This window comes from Panthera onca, chromosome A2 (assembly GCF_046562875.1).
Source record: "Panthera onca isolate mPanOnc1 chromosome A2, mPanOnc1 haplotype 2, whole genome shotgun sequence".
Taxonomy (NCBI): Eukaryota; Metazoa; Chordata; class Mammalia; order Carnivora; family Felidae; genus Panthera; species Panthera onca.
The window spans coordinates 5,243,313-5,268,475 of record NC_138340.1 but is presented as its reverse complement, the minus strand read 5'-3'; the positions used below and the strand labels follow the sequence as shown (position 1 = coordinate 5,268,475).

The following is a 25,163-nucleotide window of genomic DNA, read 5'->3' as shown; positions in this document are numbered from 1 at the left end:
TTTTGGGTAACATGAGTACCTGCTCCTCATATCAATGGGGAATAGTAGTCATGCCCACCTCATAGATTGGAGTTATAGGCATTCAGTGAAACAATATTGGTAAATTCCCATCATCTATCAAGTTCCTAGTTAATATTAGTTGTTCTTATTATTTCCAGTTATTTAGATCAGTGCCAGTAAGAACTGAGTGTCTACACCCAAGGATAATGGAGCCCCCAGAAGTGGGTGGACTCACGAGGTTGGGGAGAGATGATAATATTGATACTCTTGGCATGAATTTCATATGAACAGTATGCTACACACAGGAGCACCCAATGAATATTTGTTGAGGAAAGAGATCAAGGAGTACATTAAGCTACCTGAAAATTATAGTTTTTACTTTTAGAAATTGTACCCCACTTACACTTTATCCAGTACCAGGATATTTTATATTAGATTTTTATATGGGTTTTTCATTCCCAGTCAGAAAGAAAAGTAGTCCTGTAGGAAAAAATCTGTGGATACCACGGATTCTAGGGCCTTCTTACCTGGTATCCTGAATGGTAGAAACTTCTTTGTTGAGGGAGGAAAGTTTACTTCTCAAAATCCACAGGATTTGAAAGTAGAACACCAAGTTTATCTGTGGACACAGAACTAAAAGTTGACTTGGAATTTTCTCTGGAGTCCAGGTCATGCAACCTAGTTTGAGTTGGACCTAAGAATCTTTCCCCAAAATATACAGGCCTCGTTGGATGCTATGCTATGGTCTGGTCTTTTATACAGCACATTGTGTATATATGAACTTGTGGCACTTGGTGCTTGATTAGGGTGACTATATAATTTATCATTCAAACCAAGACACCTAGAAAGTGAAAGAGTACTCTTGATAGCTATACCAGGACAATGATCTGATCAGGAAGCTGCTGACAAACAGGAAAACATATCACTCTATGAAGAGTAGATATTTGTTGAATATTTGTTAAAAATTTTTTAAAATGTTTACTTATTTTTTTTAAAGAGAGGGAAAGAGAGTGCGAGTGGGGGAAGGCCAGAGAGAGAGAGAAACAGAATCTGAATCAGGTTCCAGGCTCTGAGCTCTCAGCACAGAGCCTGATGTGGGGCTCAAACTCACAAACTACGAGATCATGACCTGAGCGAAGTTGGATGTTTAACCGACTGAACCACACAGATGCCCCACTAAATAGTTGTTGAATGAACAAATGTGGGATTTTTAGAAGAATCTCCAGCAGAGGGTTATATTACATCAGAGTAACAAGTGAACCAGGAGGGAGCCTGGGAAAGAGATATGAAGACAGTGTTTTCAGGAAGAGGGGTAAATCACATTAGACTATATTTTCCTTATCTTCACCTCACTTCTGCTTTAACAGAAAGAAACACACTATGCTTGGCAAACCCAGGGCAGGCACATCAATAACTATCACTAGTCACCCACCAAGATAATGACTGCCACTGGTCCCATAAAACTCCAGATGAACGCTTTATCATGCTTGAGCCAGCAGCTGTTGAGAGAAAGGTGTGCATTAGCTATTTCTCAGAAGGCAAAGGTCTTGAATTCAGACTCCTATAGCAAGATCCAACCAGTGCCAGGAATCATTTAATTCAGAGCCTGGACTTTAGATGGAATCAGACATGGTCCTCATCTGACATAAGCTGTGCGCTCTAAGCCTCAGTTTCCCCAAGTGTAGAGTGGGGGCAAACAGAAGGATTAAAAGATTAAATAATTACTGTGGTTATATGCAAAGTCTTGAAGTCAGGTAGGGTCACTCCTATGACTTTGTTCTCCTTCAATATTGTGTTAGCTATTTAGGGTCTTTTTCTTCTCTGTACAAACATTAGAATAATTTTATCAATATCTACAAAATAATTTTCTGAGAATGTGGTTGAGAATGCATTCAATCTACAGATCAAGTTGGAAAGAACTGACAGACTGACTTCTTGACAATATTGAGTTTTCCTATCCATGAACATGGATTATCTCTCCGTTTATTTGAAACTTCTTTTATTTCTTTCATCAGGATTTTGCAGTTTTCCTAATATAGATCTTGTAGGAAACATTAAAATGAGATAATGTATATATAAATTTGAGTACAGTTCCTGGCAGAGGTAAGGCTCAATAAACAGTACCCTAATAATGATTGCTATAAGAAAGAGAGTAAAAATATTAACAGCTACAGCAAGAAAAACTACCAACACAAATTAAATATGTTCCATATACCAAATACTCAGCTGCCCAAATACCTTTTATTATGTCATGGCTTATGTTGGCAAAGTTAGCATAATTTATTCTAAACAGAGACCTCACAGCATAAAACTGGTCAATTTAACAAGCAATTGCCAACACTGAGTGGGCAGAAAAGCTCCCACACTTAAATTCTATTCTAAGGGTTGTAAACAATAGCCCACAGGGCAAATCCAGTCACCCCATGTTTTTATAGATGAAGTTTTATTGAAACACAGCCACACTCATCTATTAACATATGGTCTATGACTTGGCTTCTCTCTCACTACAAGGACAACACTGGGTAATTGCCACAAAGACCATACGACCCGTAGAGACAAAAACAGGTACAATTTGGCCTTTTATAAAGTTTACCAACCCCTGATCTACCCTGCCACTGTATCTCCAGAATCATTCTGGCAGGATGTATGGTTCAAGCTGGAGATGGGGCTTCTTTTTTTCAAGAGGGACACCTTCGTACATGATACCTTAGTACATGCATACCTACTTCCTAACCTAAGCCCCATTGCCAATATACTAGCTTCTTCAACTAACTTTATGGAGCTTTCTAAACTTCTTTAGTCAGGCTAAAAATGCTGCCTTGGGAATTCTGAACTTACTCTCTTTTTAGCTGTGACCTTGAGAAAGTTTCTTAGATGGACTAAGTACCAGGTGTCCTGTGTATGAAGTAACGAACAGTGCTGATTCCACAGGGTCATGGGGAGAATAAGAAAATACTGCGTTATCTCTGATACAGAAGAGGACCTCTAGATTTATTGCTATTGTTGTTACTCTTTACATTTGGGGGATTAACCTCAACCTATTCAACCTACTCTTTCAGAATCCTACAGAACATAGAGGCCACAGGGGGGCTTTTATGTTCCTGAGTTTCCCAAATGTGCTTTTCTTTCTCCCTAATTTCCTAAACTGAATTCAAAATTTTATGTGTAAGTACATTTGTCTGAAAGGTACATTTCCCTATTTGGGGAAATAGGCTCTAGGTTTTACCAAAGTTCTTAAGAGGATCCAACCCCAAAGATGCTGAGAACCATTCCTCTAGGAATTTTGAAGAGAAAATAGAATTCTGGCTCAAAAAAAAAAAAAAAAAAAAAAAAGGATTGGTTTGATGTATAGCTCACAACAGCAAATGTGCTGAAATATTTTTTGATTTCAGATCTTGCATCAGCCATGGGCACAACTTCTACCCTAAAGGCACACATCATTCTTACCGATCACATGTTCCATAATTTTGGGGTCCTACTATTGCAGACACAGCCACAATCAGAGCTGGAACCCCATAGCCAAAAGGGTACATGAACCTCTTCTTGAATTTGCTTGCACTGGTGTAATTGGCCACCTTGAGGTTTCTGACAGTTAGGAAAAGATGTAGCCCTTCAAGGAGCATCCAGGTGAAGGAGGCCAGGTAGAGGTAGTGCAGCACACCAGCAATGATGGAGCACAGCACCTGCAGGGGAGACAAGAGTTAGGAGTGTTGTCTCCACCTGATCTAATCCTCAGCAGTTGACATTTCCTGGATGTTGACCTGCATTTTCTTTTTATTTAATGTTTATTTGCTTTCGAGAGAAAGACAGACAGAGCATGAGTGGGAGAGGGGCAGAGAGAGGGAGACACAGAATCTGAAACAGGCTTCAGGCTCTGAGCTGTCAGCACAGAGCCCGACATGGGCTCAAACCCATGAACTGCGAGATTGTGACCTGAGTCGAAGTCAGAGGCTTAACCGACTGAGCCACCCAGATGCCCCCTGCATTTTCAATCCTAACACCTATGACATTTTGCCTATGGGCAACACATTTTGGGGAGCTCTCACTGGCCCATGCTTACCCCATGGATGGGGCAGGCCAGAAGTGCTGAGGAATAAATACCACACAAACAGTCCTCAGATCCATGATGGATCAGAGTTGGTAGATGAATATTCCATGGCCCTTATCCTTTGGGTAGGTGAGATGCTTAATTTTTTGTGTTAACTCAACTGAGCTAAGGGAAATGCCCAGATAACTGGTAAAACATTATTCCTGGGTGTGTCTGTGAGGGTGTTTCAGGTATATATTACCATTTGAATCAGTAAACTGAGCAAAGAAGATAACCCTAACCAATGAGGGTGGGCATCATCCAATCAATGGAGAGCCTAAATTAAATTTTTATGGAGGAAGAGACAATTTGCTCCATCTATTTGAGTTGGGACATCTCTCTTCTCAAGCCCTCAGACGTTGGTAGTTATGGTTCCAATAAAAAAAAAAAAAAAAAAAGACTATTTTGCAAAACAGATTTTTTTTTTTTTTTTTTACAAAAACAGAAGGTAGGCCTGACTCAGCCTCAGCACTGTCATTTGCCAATCTCTGCCCATTTTCTAATGAGGAAACTAAAGCCCAAAGAGATTAAAATCTCACCCAAGATCATACAACTAAAAAATAAAAATGGATTTGAAATGCAAACCATCTTTAAAGACTATACTTAATCTTTTTAAATTTTTCTTATTGCTTATTTATTTTTGAGACAGAGAGGCAGAGTGAGAGCAGGGAGGGGCAGAGAGAGAAGAAGACACAGAATCCGAAGCAGGTTCCAGGCTCTGACATGTCAGCACAGAGCCCAATGCGGGGCTTGAACTCATGAACTGTGAGATCATGACCTGAGCCGGAGTCGGATGCTTTAACTGACTGAGCCACCCAGGCACCCCAAGACTATACTTACTCTTTTTTAAAAAATTTACATCCAAGTTAGTTAGCATATAGTGCAACAATGATTTCAAGGGTAGATTCCTTGAATCTGTGCCTCTTACCCATTTAGTCCATCCCCCCTCCCACAACCCCTCCAGTAACCCTGTTTGTTCTCCATATTTAAGAGTCTTTTCTGTTTTGTCCCCCTCCCTATTTTTATATTATTTTTGTTTCCCTTCCCTTATGTTCATTGTTTTGTCTCTTAAAGTCCTCATATGAGTGAAGTCATATATTTGTCTTTCTCTGATTTTGCTTAGCATAACACCCTCCAGTTCCATCCACATAGTTGCAAATGGCAAGATTTTATTCTTTTTGATTGCCAAGTAATACTCCATTGTGTATATATACCACATCTACTTTATCCCTTCATCCATCGAGGGACATTTGGTCTCTTTCCATTCTTTGGCTATTGTTGATAGTGCTGCTATAAACATTTGGGTGCATGTGCCCCTTTGAAACAGCACACCTGTATCCCTTGGATAAATACCTAGTAGTGCAATTTCTGGGTCATAGGGTAGTTCTAGTTTTAAGTTTTTGAGGAATCTCCATACTGTTTTCCAGAGTGGCTGCACCAGTTTGCATTCCCACCATCAGTGCCAAAGAGCTCCTCTCTCCCCGCATCCTCGCCAAAATCTGTTGTTGCCTGAGTTGTTCACATTAGCCATTCTGACAGGTGTAAGGTGGTATCTCATTGTGGTTTTGATTTGTATTTCTCTGATGATGAGTGAGTTGAGCATTTTTTCATGTGTCGGTTGGCCATCTGGATGTCTTCTTTGGAGAAGTGTCTATTCATGTCTTTTGCCCATTTCTTCACTGGATTATTTGTGTTTTGGGTGTTGAGTTTGATAAGTTTTTTATAGATTTTGGATACTAAACCTTTATCTGATATGTCATTTGCAAATATCTTCTCCCATTCTGTCGGTTGCCTTTTAGTTTTGCTGATTGTTTCCTTCACTGTGCAGAAGTTTTTATTTTGATGAGGTCCCAGTAGTTCATTCTTGCTTTTGTTTCCCTTGCCTCCAGAGACGTGTTGAGTAAGAAGTTGCTGTGGCCAAGATCAAAGAGGTTTTTGCCTGCTTTCTCCTCGAGGATTTTGATGGCTTCCTGTCTTAGGTCTTTCATCCATTTTATTTTTGTGTATGGTGTAAGAAAGTGGTCCAGGTTCATTCTTCTGCATGTTGCTGTCCAGTTTTCCCAGTACCACAGGCTGAAAAGACTGTTTATATTCCATTGGATATTCTTTCTTGCTTTGTCTAAGATTAGTTGGCCATGCATTTGTGGGTCTATTTCTGGGTTCTCTATTCTGTTCCATTGATCTGAGTGTTTGTTCTTGTGCAAGTACCATACTGCCTTCATGATTATAGTTTTGTAGTACAGCCTGAAGTCTGGGATTGTGATGCCTCCTGCTTTGGTTTTCTTTTTCAAGATTGCTTTGGCTATTCAGGGTCTTTTCTGGTTCCATACAAATTTTAGAATTATTTGTTCTAGCTCTGTGAAAAATGTTGGTGTTATTTTGGTAAGGATTGCATTGAATACGTAGATTGCTTTGGGTAGTATTGACATTTTAACAATATTTATTCTTCCTATCCAGGAGCATGGAATATTTTTCCATTTTTTTGTGTCTTCTTCAATTTCTTTCATAAGCTTTCTATAGTTTTCAGCATATAGGTTTTTCACCTCTTTGCTTAGATTTATTCCGAGGTATTTTATGGTTCTTGGTGCAATTGTAAATGGGATTGATTCCTTGATTTTTCTGTTGCTTCATTGTTGGTGAATGGGAATGCAACCGATTTCTGTGCATTGACTTGATATCCTGCAACTTTGCTGAATTCATGAATCAGTTCTAGCAGTTTTTTGGTGGAATCTTTTGGGTTTTCCATATAGAGTATCATGTCATCTGTGAAGAGTGAAAGTTTGACCTCCTCCTGGCCGATTTGGATGCCTTTTATTTCTTTGTGTTGTCTGATTGCACAGGCTAAGACTTCCAATACTATTTTGAATAACACTGGTTAGAATGACATCCCTGTCTTGTTCCTGACCTTAGGGGGAAAGCTCTCAGTTTTTCCCCATTGAGGATGATATTATCAGTTGTTCTTTCGTATATGGCTTTTGTGATCTCAAGGTATGATCCTTCTATCCCTACTATCTTGAGGGTTTTTATCAAGAAAGGATGCTGTATTTTGTCAAATGCTTTCTCTGCATCTATTGAGAGGATCATATGGCTCTTGTCCTTTCTTTTATTGATGTGATGAATCACGTTAATTATTTTGCAGCCTTGCATCACAGGTATAAATCCCACTTGGTCGTGGTGAATAGTTTTTTTTTAATGTGTTGTTGGATCCAGTTGGCTAATATCTTGTTGAGGATTTTTGCATCCATGTTCATCAGGGAAATTGCTCTATAGTTCTCCTTTTTAGTGGGGTCTTTGTCTGGTTTTGGAATCAAGGTAATGCTGGCCTCATAGAAAGAGTTTGGAAGTTCTCCTTCCATTTCTATTTTTTGGAACAGCTTCAAGAGAATAGGTGTTAACTCTTCCTTAAATGTTTGGTAGAATTCCCCTGGAAAGCCATCTGGCCCTGGAATCTTGTTTTTTGGCAGATTTTTTATTACTAATTCCATATATTTACTGGTTATGGGTCTGTTCAAATTTTCTATTTCTTCCTGTTTCAGTTTTGGTAGTGTATATGTTTCTAGGAATTTTTCCATTTCTTTCAGAATGCCCATCTTATTGGCATATAATTGCACATAATATTCTATTATAGTTTTTATTTCTGTTGTGTTGGTTATGATCTCTCCTCTTTCATTCTTGATTTTATTTATTTGGGTCCTTTCCTTTTTCTTTTTGTTCAAACTGGCTAGTGGTTTATCAATTTTGTTAATTCTTTCAAAGAACCAGCTTCTGGTTTCATTGAGCTGTTCTACTTTTTTTTGGTTTTGATAGCATTAATTTCTGCTCTCATCTTTATTATTTCTTGTCTTCTGCTGGTTTTGGGTTTTGTTTGCTGTTCTTTTTCCAGCTCCTTAAGGTGTAAGGTGCATCTGAGACCTTTTTTCCTTCTTTAGGAAGGCCTGGGTTGCTATATACTTCCCTCTTATGACTGTCTTTGCTGCATCCCAGAGGTTTGGCTGTGGTGTTACCATTTTCATTGGCTTCCATATACTTTTTAATTTCCTCTTCAACTACTTGGCTAGCCATTCATTCCTTAGTAGGATGTTCTTTAGTCTCCAAGTATTTGTTACCTTTCCAATTTTTTTCCTGTGGCTGATTTCAAGTTTCATAGCATCGTGGTCTGAAAATATGCATGGTATGATCTCGATCTTTTTGCACTTGCTGAGGGCTGATTTGTGTCCCAGTATGTGGTCTATTCTGGAGAACATTCCATGTGCACTGGAGAAGAATGTATACTCTGCTTCTTTAGGATGAAATGTTCTGAATATATCTGTTAAGTCCATCTGGTCCAGTGTGTCATTCAAAGCCATTGTTTCCTTGTTGATTTTTTTAAACGTTTATTTATTTATTTATTTATTTATTTATTTATTTATTTATTTATTTATTTGAGACAGAGACAGAGCATGAATGGGGGAGGGGCAGAGAGAGAGGGAGACACAGAATTGGAAGCAGGCTCCAGGCTCCAAGCCATCAGCCCAGAGCCTGACGCGGGGCTCAAACTCACGGAATGCGAGATAGTGACCTGAGCTGAAGTTGGACGCTTAACCAACTGAGCCACCCAGGCTCCCCATCCTTGTTGATTTTTTGATTAGATGATGTGTCCATTGCTGTGAGTGAGGTGTTGAAGTCTCCTACTATTATGGTATTATTATCGATGAGTTACTTTATGTTTGTGATTTATATATTTGGGTGTTGCACATTTGGTGCATAAATATTTACAATTGTTATGTCTTCTTGGTGGATAGACCCCTTAATTGTGACATAAGGACCTTCTTCATCTCTTGATACAGTCTTTATTTTAAAGTCTAGATTGTCTGATATAAGTATGGCTACTCGGGCTTTCTTTTGTTGACCATTAGCATGATAGATGGTTCTCCATCCCCTTACTTTCAATCTGAAGGTGTCTTTATGTCTAAAGTGGGTCTCTTGTAAACAGCATATAGATGGATCTTGTTTTCTTATCCATTCTGTTACTCTAAGTCTTTTGATTGAAGCATTTAGTACATTGACGTTTAGAGTGAGTACTGAAAGGTATGAGTTTATTGTCATTATAATGCTTGTAGAGTTGGAGTTTCTGGTGGTGTTCTCTGGTCCTTTCTAATCTTTGTTGCTTTTGGTATGTATGTATATATGTATGTATGTATGTATGTATGTATGTTTGTATGTATGTATTTTCATCTTTTCTCCCCTCAGAGAGTCCCCCTTCAAATTTCTTGCAGGGCTGGTTTAGTGCTCACAAACTCTTTTAATTTTTGTCCATTTGGGAAACTTTTTATCTCTCCTTCTATTTTGAGTTATAGCCTTGCTGGATAAAGAATTCTTGGCTACATATTTTTCTGAGTCAGCACATTGAACATATCTTCCCACTCCTTTCTGGCCTGCCAAGTTTCTGTGGATAGGTCTGCTACAAACCTGATCTGTCTTCCCTTGTAGGTTAAGGATTTTTTTTTCCCCTTGCTGCTTTCATGATTTTCTCCTTGTCTATTTTGTGAATTTGACTACAATATGCCTTATTGATGGTTGGTTTTTGTTGAATCTAATGGAAACTCTCTGTGCTTCCTGGATTTTGATGTGTCTTTCCCCAGGTTAGGAAAGTTTTCCGCTATGATTTGCTGACATAACCCTTCTACCCCTATTTCTCTCTCTTCCATTTCTGGGACCCCTATGATTTTGATGTTGTTCCTTTTAAATGAGTCACTGGTTTCTCTGATTCTTAAATCGTGCTCTTTTGCCTCAGTCTCCCTCTTTTTTCTGCTTTATCATTCTCTATAAGTTTGTCCTCTATAACGCTGATTCTCTGTTCTGCCTCATCCATCCTTGCCGCCGCAGCATCTGTACAAGATTACAGCTCAGTTATAGCACTTTTTATTTCATCCTGACTAACTTTTACTTCTTTTATCTCCGCAGAAAGGGATTCTACTCTATTTTCGACTCCAGCTAGTATTCTTATTATCGTGATTCTAAATTCTGGTTCAGACATCTTGCTTGTATCTGTGTTGGTTAAGTCCCTGGCTGTCATTTCTTCCTGCTCTTTCTTTCGGGGTCAATTCCTTTGTTTCATCATTTTGAAGGGAGAAAAGGAATTAATGAGGTAGAAAAAATTAAAATGAAAAAGTAAGAAAATATTAAAATTAAAAAATTAAAAGCAAACACACACACACACACAAAATCGAATAAATGATGCTAGATCCTAGGTGTATTTGGTCTGGGTGTTGAAAGTGGCTTGATATATTAGTGAAAAAAGGAGGGGGAAAAAGGAAATCATTTGAAAATTTGAAAAAAATGAATACAGTGAAGTAGACTAAAATGAAATGATGGAAGTAAAATAGAATTCGAAAAAATTACACAAAAGTAAAAAATATAGTAGAAAAAAATTAAAGAAAAATATTTTTAATAAAAATTGAAAATAAAAATGAATTTTTCTTTCTGTATTCAAGAAAAAGAAACAAAAAAGAGAAAAGAAAGGAAGAAAATTGAATAGTTGTACTGACTAACAGACTGAAATATAACTGAAATTACTTCATTTTCCCCTAGAAGTCAAACTATGAAGCACTTTATATAGTCTATCAGCTAAGCAGGAGGTGAGACTTGTGTTCTTGAAGAGCGAGGTTGGCCAAGTTGGGCGGGGCTTAGTGTAATGGCTCTGTTCTCCACTAGTCGGCGCTGCTTAGCTTACTGGGGTGGATTGTTGTGGGGCTTGTAGGTGTGTATGTACATGCGCAGGAGCGGTGAAAATGGCGCCACCCAGCTACCCAGTCTCTAGTATCGGAACTCTGTTCTCCCCAATCAGCAATCGCACACCTGTCCTTTGTTTAGGCTTCTGTCCACTCCCCACTTTTACATTGTCCATGACCAAGCCCCAGGCAGCACCTCCTCCCAAGTTTTGTCTCAGATGCAGCTGTCTTCCGTGGCCCCCCACTTCTGAGGGACTGCGGCTTTGACCCCCTCCACCCCTCACCAAGCAATGGTCGGGTGCTGGCCACATCCAGAAACGCTTGTGGGACCATGCTGCTGCTGATGCCCAGAGACTGCGGCCAGGTGCCAGCCTGCCCAGAAAAAGTTCACAAGACAGTGTAGCAGCAGCACCTCAGGGATTATGGAAAATCACAACACACATCTGGCACCAGTCTTCACCCTTAATGACCTTGTTCTAGCACCAGAGAATGTGGCCGTTCTCCAGGGTCTGCTGGGCCCAGGTGGCCTCACAGCCTCTATCAAATGTCCTTCCAACAGTGGAGCCACTTCTCCCTGTGTGGCCTGAGAGCCTCCCGGGCCCCACTCTGCTCCTGGGGATTCGCCCTTCCCACCAGAGCACAGCCGGGTATCGAGCTGCAGAGTTTCAGACTCTGCACTCCCTGTTTACAGTCTTAATGGAATTTAAACCCTCTCCTTTATTCTTTCTCCCTTTTTAGTTCAGTCCCTGAGGCTGTTTCCAACTTTCCACCTTCTCTCCAGCTGCTTTTGGGGAGGGGCGTTTTCCCCATATTCTCCCCCCATCTCCATCCTTTCTCTGCACACAAAAGTGACTGCCTGTCCTCTGTGGCTTCTGTCTCCCCCGGTTCACCTCTCCGTGCTGCATCCTGCTGAATTCTGTGGTTCATATTTTGCAGATTGTTGTATTAATCTTCAGATCAGTGTTCTAGGTGTACAGGATGGTTTAGTGTTGGTCTGGCTGTATTTCGTGGACGCGAGACACACAAAAAACTTCCATGCTGTTCTGCCATCTTGGCTCCTCCACCAAGACTATACTTACCCTTAACTGTAATAATATACTGCCTCCCCGGGAAGGGGGGAAATAGTACTTTCATAACCTTCTAGCTGTGAGATCATAGTCTTTTAGAGTTAAAAGGAGCTTTGGAAAACATTTAGCTCCAATTCTTCCTGAATATGATGATGAATGTAATCATGATGAAGACAAAAGCTAACAGTGGCAAAGCCAATGTCCACCCGAAATTCAAGACTCACTCCACTCCTGATTCCAGACTATAGACATGTCACTGGGATGGGACTTCCCAGCCAGAGACTACATTTCCCAACACCCTTTGTATTTGGGTGTGACAACATCACTGATTTCTAGCCAATAGGATGTGAAGGGAAGTGATGTGCACCATTTTCCAAGATGGCCCATATAAACTTCCCTCACGGGACTCTGCCTTGTTCTTTTCTCTTTCCATTTGGCTAAAATGGAAAGGACTCTTGGATGACCTTGAAAGCTGTGTATGGTAGATAAAGAAGTCTCCATCAGCCTGAAGTTGGAGGATAGACACCCTTCAAACCAGTTTTCTCACCCTCTGTGGATACATAAGTGGGAAATTAACCACTCTTGTGCTAAGCCACAAACATTTTGGAGTTTCTTTGTTACAGCAGGTACTGTTACCTTGGTTAATGCTATCAGTCTGACTCTCTATCAGCTTGCTAAATGGCTTCTCAGAAAGTACCGGTCTTATTCAGAGTTACAGATGAGGAGAATTGAAATGGAAAGTTGTTTTTCCCCCAATACTATCACTGCTGATTCTTGTCTCCCTCCCCATCCTTCCTCAAGACAAAATGGCTAGATTTGATTATGACAACAGACAAAATAGCACCTACCTCAGGCTTAGTTTGGTCAATCCCTGTTAGGAAGAGCAGATGGGCCAGGAAGAGACAAATGGAAAGCTGCAGGTGGAGGAAGGTGCTGGTGTTCTGGATGGGTTGGCACAGGAGGAAGGTGAGGGCTGCCAGGAGGAGGCACAGCAGAGAGAGGCTCAGCCCCACATAGGTGATCATAGTCAGCACAGGATCCACCTATGAGCCAAAGTGAAGAATCTGTTATAGTTTCCAGCTCTGTGCTTATGTGCCTGATGGAGAGTTATATGGGTGTCCCAGTTCAGTCTCTCCAACAACTGACTTAATCTAAGAGTTGATATTCCCATCTTCAAAATGGGTGCATTTACCACACAAGGTTATTGAAAACCCAAAACAACTAGCCTTGTGCTGTTCAACAGAAATATGTGAGCCACATGTGGAATTTAAAATTTTTTAGTAGCCATATATTTTAAAATGTGAAAAGAGGGCGCCTGGGTGGCTCAGTCAGTTGAAGGTTGACTTCAGCTCAGGTCATGATCTCACAGTTTGTGTAGTTTGAGACCTGCATTGGGTTCTGTGTTGACAGATCAGAGCCTAGAGACTGCTTTGGATTCTGTGTCTCCTTCTCTCTCTGCCCCTCTACCCCCCTCAAAAAATGAATAAACATTAAAAAAATGTTTAATGTGCAAAGATTCAGCTCCAATTAATTTAACAGTGTATGTTCAAAATATTATCAGTCCAATGTACTATATATAATATGACCAATATAGCAAAAGTGTAATCAGTTTAAATTACAATCAATGTAAATAAACTATTATTAATGAGGTCTTTGGTATTTTTTTCCACATGAAGTCTTCAAAATCCAGTGTGTACTTCATACAGAGAGAGAGGGAGACACAGAATCAAAACAGGCTCCAGGCTCCGAGCTGTCGCACAGAGCCTGACGTGGGGCTCGAACCCACAAGCTATGAGATCATGACCTGAAGGGAAGTCAGACGCTTAACTGAGGCACCCAGACACCCCCAGATCCTATTATTTTTGATGATAGAAGTGAAATGAAGTCCTGCCAATGAAGTTGTGTTTAATGGAAAAACATTTCACACTGCTTCTTAATTTAAATAAATTAAAATTAAATAAAATTTAAAATTTAGGGAGGGGCACCTGGGTGGCTCAGTCAGTTGAATATCCGACTCGATTTTGGCTCAAGTCATGACCCCAGGGTCATGAGATCAAGCCCTGACCCATGCTCAGCACAGAGCCTGCTTAAGATTCTCTCTCTCTCTCTCTCTCTCTCTCTGCCCCTCTCCCTTGCTCACACACTCTCTAAAATAATTTTTTTTAATTAAAAATTTGGGGGGCACCTGGGTGGTTCAGTTGGTTAAGCTGACTTCAGCTCAGGTCATGATCTCACAGTTCGTGGGTTCAAGCCCCATGTCAGGCTCTGTGCTGACAGCTCAGAGCCTGGAGCCTGCTTCAGATTCTGGGTCTCCCTCTCTCTCTCTCTGCCCCTCCCCTGCTCACACTGTTTCTCATTCTCAAAAATAAACATTAAAAAAAAATTTGGTTCTTCAGTGACACTAGCCACGTTTCAAGTGCCCAATAGTCACATGTGGCTGTGATCTTATTGGACAACAGGGCTCTCCAAAGCCATCTGAAGGTTGGGATTTATCTGTTTTGTTCTTTGCTGTATCCTCAATGCCCAGAACAGCATCTAGCATATAGTAAGCAGTCATACACGAATTTGTTGAGCGAATAAAATGAGGTCATGCATTTAAATGTGCAATATAATGCATGACCTCATTTTATCATGCAGTCATCCAGTAACTGTTCAATAAATGAGAGCTAAAAAATGTTTTGTGATACAGTAACTGTTCAATAAATGAGAGCTAAAAAGAAATAGGGGAAGAAATTAGGCAAATTTCTTTAAACGTGGCTTATCGTAGCTGTAGTTGGGACCTGGGAAGTTGAAGGAGCTATGCTTTTTCGTTAGTGATAGTCAGTGGCTTTCCTTCCCATCTCACCAGCTGTAACCACTGCTTGCAGAATGGATGTTTGATTCCAGATCATCTTAGATTCCACCCAACTGTCCAATGTTTGACAGGGGCTGACAATCCAACTGTCCAATGTTTGAAGGATTTACCTGATAGCTTGAGCTTACTCTGCTCATGCCCATGGAAATGCCAAAATTAACAACCCCTGGGTGCAGCTTTCAACCAATGCCTGAGAGGAGGTGGTGTATAAATACCCCTGCTCTCCCACTGTTCAGTTAGGATGACTCAGGTGTGTCTCCTACACTGATTCCCAGAATACTCCAGAAGGAATTAAGTTCCAGATGCCCACGGTGGTAACTGGCTTGATAATGCTGTCCACATTAGCTTGATTTTTTTTCTTTTCTCATTTCACTTCCCCAGTCCCTTTACTGGTGCTTCCTGGAATTACCTCTCAAGGGAGCCACTGCCACTTGATTCCTTATCTTAGAGTCTCTTTCTAAGACATGGAGAGGACGACCTCACCCTTTGTAGGACACAGACTCCAGGAGGGGGCCATGAATCTTGGTACCTTGGGAACAAGAGCCATGAGAACAGCAAAGCTGGAAAGGTGGAAGCATTTGCATCGGGTGTGTGAATCGTTGCTGCCCACATGAGAGCAGCCCTCCGTTGACCAGGCGCCCCCCTCCTCTGATGCATTCCAGGAGACACAGAAATATTTTGCTCTTGCACCACCAGGCTGGAAAGAGAATAGCATGAGAGTAGAGCTCTTTCTGGTTTGATTATCTCAATTTTATAGGTTAGTCATGGATGCATTGCTTTGGAAACTGGAATCAGAGAAAATCCTATCGTGGAGAACACTTGTGGGGAAGACTTTCATATGACCACATTTACTGTGGGGTTTATTCTTCATTTATTCTGCCATTCTCTGGTCATCTCAGAGCCCCAGGGACTGACCCTTATGAACTGCTTTACCCACGTTCCTTGTCGTTGGGACAACCAGTGAGAGGTACCAGTGAGAAGTCCTTAGATGAAAGGAGGAGGTCAGGTGTTTTGCTAGATGCTTCTTCTGTTCCAGGATGCCTCCATCTCCAGCAGGGCAACCCTCCAGCTTTCCTTGGGCTCAATAATTCTCACCCTTCCATTGCCTTTTGAGGCTTAAATATGATAATAACTTCCCTTGGTGGCAATCTCTGGGTGCCTTAACATTTCTTGTTGGTTCTCTTAACTCTGAATAAGCAGAGTTGGATTCAGTTTCTTGCCAGAACCCTAATAACATACCTCTTTGAGGTAATGCACAGAGATCCAGCCCTGGAGTTTGCTCACCTGTATATTTTGGAAGGTCAGGAACACAGGTTCAGAGAGATATACTTTTTCCTTCATACCAATGGTGCCACTTGTGACACGAGAGTTCACTTTCACCCCCTGTGTCCCTCTTCCATCATTAAAAAAAGATCCATTCAGAATATCCCCAAGAGATTGATAAGTGATAAGTGCAACTGCACTTCTATCTGAGAAAACAGAAGAGAAATCGCTTTAGAAAGCATCCATATTATGGGAAATTGGTACACTAGTATCTTGTGTGAGAGTCATAAGGCAAATGTTACATACAGTCAAAATTGCCCTTGGAAAGCTCTTATGTTGCCCCATCAATACATTATGTGTGGTTTCAGGTATAGCACTTTGTATATGTAGTACATATTAATATACATACAAACATAATTAATACATATCAAAATGCACCACACATAAGAGATATACATGCAACATATCCAGTGATGTATTGTAAAAATATACATGAGCACTTAGATATCAAAATCAGAGCCATGAGGCCAGATGTTTGTCCTCAGAAAGGCAGGTGGCACTCAGGTAGGATGAGGAAACCACACCTTCCCATTGTCCATCTCAAGCTCACTCTGGGATATCCAATTTAGAAAAGTATGGGAAGATATGCAGGATGATGCATTCTATTTAATTCATTCTCTCATTCTTCCCTCTTTCTGTTTCTCTCTCTTTCTCTCCCTCCCATCCTCTTCCCCTCCTTTTTTCATGCAAAAAGAATTTAATTCACAGAAGGTAAATGCACATATGATGCTCTGTAGCATGATGTAGTATTTCTTTTTTTAAGGTTTATTTATTTATGTTGAGAAAGAGTGCATGTGAGCATGAGTCGGGGAGGGGCAGAGAGGAGACAGAGAATGCCAAGCAGGCTCCATGCTGCCATCACAGAGCCTGATGCAGAGCTTGATCCCATGAACCATGAGATCTTGACCTGAGCTGAAATCAAGAGCTGGACGCTTAACTAACTGAGCCACCCAGGTACCCCACATGATGTAACATTTCTTAAACTGCAATTATTCATCAGCCACCATCCCAGTTTTAGTCAAATCCACTTACCACCTATATTATTATTTACTCCATTTAAAAAATCAACTCATTTTAAGATCTTTTCCCTCTCCCTTCTCCATCAAACAGCTCATAATAAGGAGTGAAGATTAATCACTGTGGAAAGCTGGGGGTTTTCTGAAGAAAATGCAGCTGGTATTTCACCCTCTCCAGAGAGCCAGGTCTTTCTCTTTGAAATATTTTTTCATGCATTCATTCATTAATTTATTCATTCATTCATTCAAATATTTATTGAGCATCGAGTGTGTGCCAGATAGTGTTTTAGGCATTATGATACAACAATGAAGAAAAGAGGCTGAGTTTCTGCCATCAGAGAGCTGATATTATAGCAGGAGATGAGCAACAAACTAATTAAGAAAATATTACATAGTGTGGATTCTGTGCGGAAATTTAAATAAGATGATGGAATAAAGGAGGGGTGGCAAACTATGACCTGAGAGTCAAATCCAGCCTACTACTGGTTGTTGTACATAAAGTTTTATTAGCACACTATCATACCCTTTTATTTACATATCGTCTATCGCTGCTTTCCCACTACAACGTCAGGCTTGAGTAGTTATAACAAAGATCACCTTGCCTAAGCAAGGCCAGGGAAACAAAAGCAAAAATAAACTATTGGGATTTCACAAAATAAAAAATCTCTGCACAGTGAAGGAAACAATCAACAAAACTAAAAGGCAACCTACAGAGTGGGAGAAGATATTTGCAAATGACATATCAGATAAAGGGTTAGTATCCAAAATCTATAAAGAACTTATCAAACTCAACACCCAGAAAATAAAATTCACTTAAAAAATGGGCAGAAAACATGAACAGACATTTTTCCAAAGAAGATATACAGATGACCAACAAACACATGAAAAGACGCTCCACATCACTCACCATCAGGGAAATACAAATCAAAACCACAATGAGATACCACCTTACACCTGTCAGAATGGCTAAAATGAACAACTCAGGCAACAACAGATGTTGGTGAGGATGTGGAGAAAGAGGATCTCTTTTGCACTGCTGGTGGGAATGCAAACTGGTGCAGCCACTCTGGAAAACAGTATGGAAGTTCCTCCAAAAGTTAAAAGTAGAATTACCCTATAATCCAGCAATTGCACTATTAGGTATTTACCCACAGGATACAAAAATACTGATGTGAAGGGGTACATAATAGTTAAATCACAAAAAGAGCCCAAATGCCCACTGACTGATGAATGGATAAAGAAGATGTGGTGTGTATGTGTGTGTGTGTGTGTGTGTGTGTGTGTGTGTGTGTGTGTGTGTATATATAATGGAATATTAGTTATAAGAATGAAGAATGGAATCTTGACATTTGGAAAGACGTGAATGGAGCTACAGTGTATTATGCTAACAGAAATAAGTCAGCCAGAGTAAGAAAAATACCATATGATTTCGCTCATATGTGGAATTTAAGAAACAAAATAGATGAATACAGGGGAAAAAAGAAAAAAAGAGGGGCAAACCATAAAACAGACTCTTAACTATGAAAAACAAACTGAGGGCTGATGGAGGAAGGTGGGCAGGGGGATGGGTTAAATGGGTGATGAGGATTAAGAAGGGAACTTGTGATAAGCACTGGGCATGTATGTGATGAGTCACTGAATTCTACATCTGAAATTAATATTACACTATATGTTAACTAACTGGAATTTAAACAAAAACTTGAGAAAAAAAATTTACTACCTGGTCCTTTCACAGAAAAAGTTTGCCAACTCGTAGTACAGAGGAAGACTGGGGGACGATTTAAAATAGGGTGATTATAAAGTACTTCTCAAGGGAAAGAGCATTCAAGGTAATAATCATCTGCCACCTGCAAGTGCTGTCTTTTCAGACCATCATATGGAAACCAAGCATACATCAGCCTGTCCCTTTTAAGGAAGCATGTCAAGGACACCTGTATGAACCTCAGTGTGTCATAAAGTACACACACCAAGTGTGTCCCTCAAATTGCCTGGTTAGTGACCACCATGTAGAGTCCCCCCTGCCTCAAAAACTTTAAGTCCCCACCTCCTGCCCCAGCCACCTGGAAATGAGACAACAGTGCCTAGAATTTGGAGGTCAGGAGAATCCAACTTGAACACAGTACCTCCTATGGTTCCTTTGAAAGCATCAGTACAGTTGATATCCATAGTGTTATTTCCAGCCTCCAGAAGAGTCTTCTCACTTGTGTCATTGCACCTCTTGGTTTCATAAACTGGAAACATTAAGAGAGTCCTGCTTTGTTCACTTCTCACACATATGAAATTTGTTGAAGAACTAACTCCCTTCTTTGAAAGGCACCCTACTGGTGATTTCCTTTTCTGTATGCAAGGTAGGCCAGATGGCACTCCCTTCCACATCTCTGGCTGATAGGGATGAGATGGTCAAAATGAGCTAAGCAGCACGCACTGGCCACGGCCACCCAGGGGAAGAGAGGAGATGGCCATGCTTCCTGAAGCTGGAACTAGGGTGAGCAATCTCAGACTTTACATACAATATTTAAAGATCAGGGTGTTGTATGGAAACCAATTTGACAATAAATTTCATATATTGAAAAAAATATTTAAAGATCAAAAAATTTTAAATCATCTTATACTGGAGTACCTGGTAATGGGGGGGGGGGGGACTTACTTTTTTTAAGCAAGAGAAGCTAAACATTTAAAAGTTTTCCCAGAAAAGTCACTTTGGAACAGGTCTGCATTTGGGAAAAATCCCTTGAATTCTCCATGTCACATAAACACATAAACACAAAGTCTGACAAAAGATCACACTCATAAAATTTTTTTGGTCATAAGGAAAATGCTCTGTTTCTTACCTATACCAAGCGTAGCATTCTCATACTTTCCTGGAAAAGCTAAAGTCTCAGTCCATATGATCAGTTCCATGTCTTGAAGTACTTGGGTTGCCACTTTTGCAATGTGATTTTTGCTCCCATTGTTCACCAGAATTTCCTTGCAAAGAAATAAAGCTAATTAGGTAGACTCGTACTAGAACTTAAGAAAGCAGGAATTTACTTGAGTGTGGTTGGGTGAGCCTAGAAGGCAAAGCTCTGTGCTTTCAACCTGGAGCTTGTCTTCTCATTTATCATGCACAGCCCTGTGAAGGGAGAATCATTCACTCCATTGTATTTATGGGAGCACGAGGGCCTAAAGGGTGAGGTGTCTGAAACTCACGAAGAGTGCTTTACAGAGGAAGACAGGGATGGAAGTGATGATAGGGGTGGAATGAAACTCGAGATGTCTGGTGCTGGTCTTTGAACAACAGCTGAGGCACTAAAAGCCTTTCCCATGGTTTCTCAATTTCTATTAACATTTGGGACCAGATAATGTAGCATAACAGCATGCCTGGTCTCTACCCACTCAATGCCAGTAGCACCCTAGTTGTGACAATCAGAAATGTCCCCAGACGTTTTCTGAGGTACCCTGGGAGAGAGGACAAACTCATTCCTATGTGAAAGCTGGTGTGTCCTAAACCAGAGGGAACACTGGCAGAGGGAACCATGGTAGTTATTTAAATGAGAGAATAACATGGAAAGATTGGCCAGATGTCTCCCAGACCTAGGCTTCACTTTACTCACCTGAGTGCCCCTTGAGACCTGTATCTCCTCACCAGTGGCCTCTGAAAAGAAAAGTAGCCATTGAGTGGGATGTGGGAGATAACATGCCTAGCTCACATCTCTCTTCCAAACACTCTCAAGTTGGGTCTTTCTCTGATGCTTCCCATCCTTGCCCAAGTCCCCTCTAAGAAGTCCCAAATATCTTCTACAGTAGAATTTAAAAGAGAATTAGGGTGGAGCCTCCAGTTCAATAATTCAGTCAATAGTATTTTTTGCACAGCTACTAAAAGCCAAGAACAGTATTGAACCTTATGGGTAGAAGTTGATAAGGAGACAAAGAAGTTTGAAGTCTGGTGGGAAAGTCACTAGGTTAATGAAAAAAAATGATTAAGTCATCGCAAGGTACCAGCATGTTCTTAATAGGATGAGATATCTTGGGAGTGCACAGAGAAGCTCCAGCACATGTGGGGTGCAGAGAAGGCTTCCTGAAGGAATGGGTATTAACTGGGCTAATATTATACAAGCAATAATAGTACGGGCAGTTGTATACACAACATGGTATATAAAGTGCCTTAATACACACTATTTCGTGTAAAGAAACACAGAAGGTTCCAGAACAGGGTCATGTGACTTAATATTTATTGAGCCTTCCTAGGTACCTAGCACTGCACTGAGTATTTTACACATCTTAATAATCAAAATAGGTACGTGAGGTGTGTTAGTTTCCTAAGGCTGCTGTGATAAAGTACGACAAACTGGGTGGCTTAAAACAATAGAAATGTGCTTTTTCATGGTTCTGGAGGCTTAAAGTCCAAAATCAAGGGTTATTGGCAGGGCCACACTCTCTCTGAAGGTTCTAAGGAGGATCCTTCTTTGCTTCTAGCTTCTGGTGGTTGCAATCTTCTCTGTTCCTTGGCTCCTGGCAGCAGAACCCCAGCCTCTGTGTCTGTCTTTGCATGTCTGAGTGTATGTGTCTCTACATCCAATTTCCCTCTTTCTTTTTTTTTTTAAGTTTATCTGTTTTTGAGAAAGAGAGAAAATGTGTGAGTGGGGGAGGGGCAGAGGGAGGAGGAGAGAGAGAATCCCAAGCAGTCTTTGTGCTGTCAGCACGGAGCCCAGTGCAGGGCTTGCTCTCATGAACCACAAAATCACGACAGGAGTCAAAATGAAGAGTCAGGTGCTTAACTGACTGAGCTGCCCAGGCACCCCCAAATTTCTCTTTTCTTATAAGGATAGCAGTCATATTGGATTAAGGGCCCACCCTCATCTGGTACGACCTCATTTTGATTTTATTAGATATGTAGAGACTTTCTTTCCAAATAAGATCATGTCTCTAGGTTCCGGATAGGCATAAATTTGGAGAGATTCTGTTCCACCCAGTACATGGGATAAGCAGGTGTCTGAAGGGACTCTCAGTGATCTCTGCCATTTGGATCCCTCCTCCCCTGATCAGACCCCTGCTAATGAATAGAACTCAGCAAAAGTGATAGGATGTCACTGCTGAGACTGGGTCATAAAAGACTTCAACTTCTCTTTCATTTGTACTCTCTTTCCAGCTATTCTTATGTGCTTGCTATAGCAAAGCAAGCCAGAGAGGCTGACAGCTTCTCACCAGCCACCAGAAAGGGACAGAGGCCTTTAACCCAGTAGCCTTTAAAAAACTGAATCCTGCCAGCAGCCACGTGAGTGAGCTTGGAAGCAGATTCGCCCCCAGATGAGCCTTCAGATGAGACTGCATCCCTGCCCAACACTTTGTAGCTGTGAGAAACCTTGGAACAGAGGACCCAAGGGAGTTATGTCCAGATTCCTGGCCTACATACACTGTAGGAAAATAGGTGTTCTTTTAAGTCATGACCACTGGGGTAATTTACTATGCAGCAACACATCACTCGTACAGTAGGTGTTATTGTTATTCCCATTTACAGGTGAGGCATATAGAAGTTAGGGCATTACGCAAAAGTCATCTGGTTCAGTGGTAGAGTCAGAAGTCCAATGTATTGAACTCAAAACAAGAATGAGCATATTCTGGTGAGCGAGAGCCAGGTTCTTGTGTCAGAGAAAGTTACAACAAAGGACAGAGGGAAGGCTAGAGCAAAGCCCTGATGGGTGAGAATTGGAGGTGTCCATGTGAACTTGCAGGGTTTAGTACATAGATAAATATAGAAATTGAATTTAAAGTAAGCAGAGGAGAGGGGCGTCTGCGTGGCTCAATCAGTTGAGCATCTGACTTTGACTCAGATCATGATCTCACGGTTCATGAGTTCGAGCCCCGTGTTGGGCTCTGTGCTGACACCTCTGAGCCTGGAGCCTGTTTCAGATTCTGTGCCTTCCTCTCTCTATACCCCTCCCCTGCTTGCTCTGTGTCTCTCTTGCTCTCAAAAACAATAAACATTAAAAAATTTAAAAAAATAAAGTAAAGCAGAGGAGAAACAAGTAGGGAAGTCCAGCAGAAAATCAGAGATGTCATTTTGGAAGCCCAGGAAAGAGACCCAGACAGGAGACTTACTCTTACAAGGCAGCTACACAGGGATGACGATTGGTGCTGGGGGCTTGGGTGGTGCCTTCTGAGAAAAGATTACCAGGGACAACAGGGGGGATGCAGGACGAGGGCCAGGACATATCTGTTCTCTTGCCCTGGCCTGAAATGAATGGAGCTTTCAAAGTCTTCCCTCACCCCTCCTTTTTTCACAGTGGAAAGAGTATTTGGAAATCCTTACCATAACACTCTTTATAATCTAATTTAAACAAGCCAGCCACAAAGTTGAAGACAGAATTTGGGATACAGCTGCAGTAGTAACTTCCAATTTCATTTCCGCAGTAGGATTTCTTCTTGCACTTTGCCAGACCAGTCTCACACTCATCGATATCTGCAAATCAAGAGGAAACATCCCTTTTTTTGTTCTCAAACTATACCATCCTCCCTTGTACATGGAGTCTCAACTACCCAGCATCATTTATAAACAACACCTGTTCTTGGATAAGATGACTCAGTATCATAGAGGTGATAGTTCTTCTCAAGTTAATTTATAAATTAACTAGTGAAAAACATCTACCCGGACTTTAAGGAGTAAGGCAGTGGATACAATCATGCAAGAATAGCCAGAAAAACTCTGCAGTGAGGATTTGCCCTACTAGATGCTAAAATCCACTTTAAAGCCTCAATAAAACGAGGGCTGGTGCATGAACCAAGAAGTAGGCTAGTGCAATGGACAAAAGTCCAGCAACAGACACTAGTGCATATGGAGCTTTGATGATGGTGGTATGTCAAAACACTGAAGGAAGGAGGAGTGGTTCTTTCAATTCTTGGATCACACAGTTTGCTATGTCAACTTAAAACACACAGCAAGGAGCAAGGGGAAAGAGATAGGGCAGGTGCACATGCCTTTAAGAAATGGTACAAGTGAAGCATAAGGCTCACCTTTTGCTACCTAAGTCCTGGCACGTGCAATATTCACACATCCTGCATCTATCTGCCACATCTATCTGACGGACCAGAGTTGCGACTCAAGCAAAGGGACTCACAGATGGAAGGTGCCCTGAGCCAATCAATGACTCACACTTGTTCCCTCTGTGGGGAGGACTCAGGACAAGCACACTTAGCTAAAAGCTGCAACTTGCCTATTAGTCTATTATGGGTTTTATTGGTCTAGGGGTGTGTGTGTTGGGTAGAGGGTACATGGGCCAGAATGGTTATCACTAATGAGTAACTGAGTTAAGACCTCATAAATATTAAGTGCTTGTGTATATTTTGTTTATATTGTACATCTTGGGCATCAAATGCCTCTTATTTATGTGCTATGAACATTTAGCACCTACGTTCTTTGAGTATATTTATTATTTCATGAATACTGTTGTTCTCTCCATTCCATTCTATGTTTAACGCACATATGTTCTACCCACTAACTACTTACAGCTATTTTTTTAAGTGTTTTTATTTATTTTTGAGAGAGAGAGAGAGAGAGAGAGCATGAGCGGGGAAGAGGCAGAGAGACGGAGACAGAGGATCCAAAGCTCACTCAGCACTGACAACAGAGAGCCTGACGTGGGGTTCGAACCCACGAACCATGAGATCATGACCTGAGCCAAAGTCAGATGTTCAACCAACTGACCCACCCAGGCACCCCACTACTTATACCTATTTTGACACATCTTATGCATTTCACATATCCCATTGGATTTTTTTCTGTCTTCTGCCACAGAACCAAATAGTCTCAAACAGTCTAACAAGTGCACATTTTACCTTTGTACATTTCCCTTCTTTAAACGGGGTTCCCCTTCATCCTGGTTCTGGATCTTATTAAAAAATAAGATAAAATGAGACCTGGATCTCATACAATTCTTAAGAATAAACTCTACGTGGATCAGAGATTCAAATGTAAAAATGGAGCCATACAAATACTAGAATTAAACAGAGGTGAATTCTTTGATCTCAGTGCAGGGGAAAACATTTTAATGAAGACTTAAGTGCCTTAATAAATTTGCCTATATAATTTTTTTAAAATAGTTGCATGGCTAAATAAAATACATAAACAAA

General features: G+C 40.9%; 1 protein-coding gene across 2 annotated transcripts in view; it reads right to left on the bottom strand.

Annotated features, from left to right (window-relative positions):
* LOC132678085 (putative adhesion G protein-coupled receptor E4P) overlaps positions 1–25,163 on the bottom strand; it is an 83,793-nt gene that overhangs the window by 45,080 nt on the left and 13,550 nt on the right. For both annotated transcript variants that reach the window (XM_060630014.2, XM_060630020.2), the window contains exons 5-14: positions 23,347–23,496; positions 20,651–20,691; positions 19,889–20,024; positions 19,181–19,288; positions 16,003–16,187; positions 15,248–15,415; positions 12,713–12,907; positions 3,448–3,683; positions 1,433–1,499; positions 528–619 (exon numbers count right to left, since the gene is read on the bottom strand). In XM_060630014.2, the coding sequence (XP_060485997.2) occupies positions 528–619; positions 1,433–1,499; positions 3,448–3,683; positions 12,713–12,907; positions 15,248–15,415; positions 16,003–16,187; positions 19,181–19,288; positions 19,889–20,024; positions 20,651–20,691; positions 23,347–23,496 (1,378 nt within the window). The remainder of the gene's footprint in view (positions 1–527; positions 620–1,432; positions 1,500–3,447; positions 3,684–12,712; positions 12,908–15,247; positions 15,416–16,002; positions 16,188–19,180; positions 19,289–19,888; positions 20,025–20,650; positions 20,692–23,346; positions 23,497–25,163) is intronic.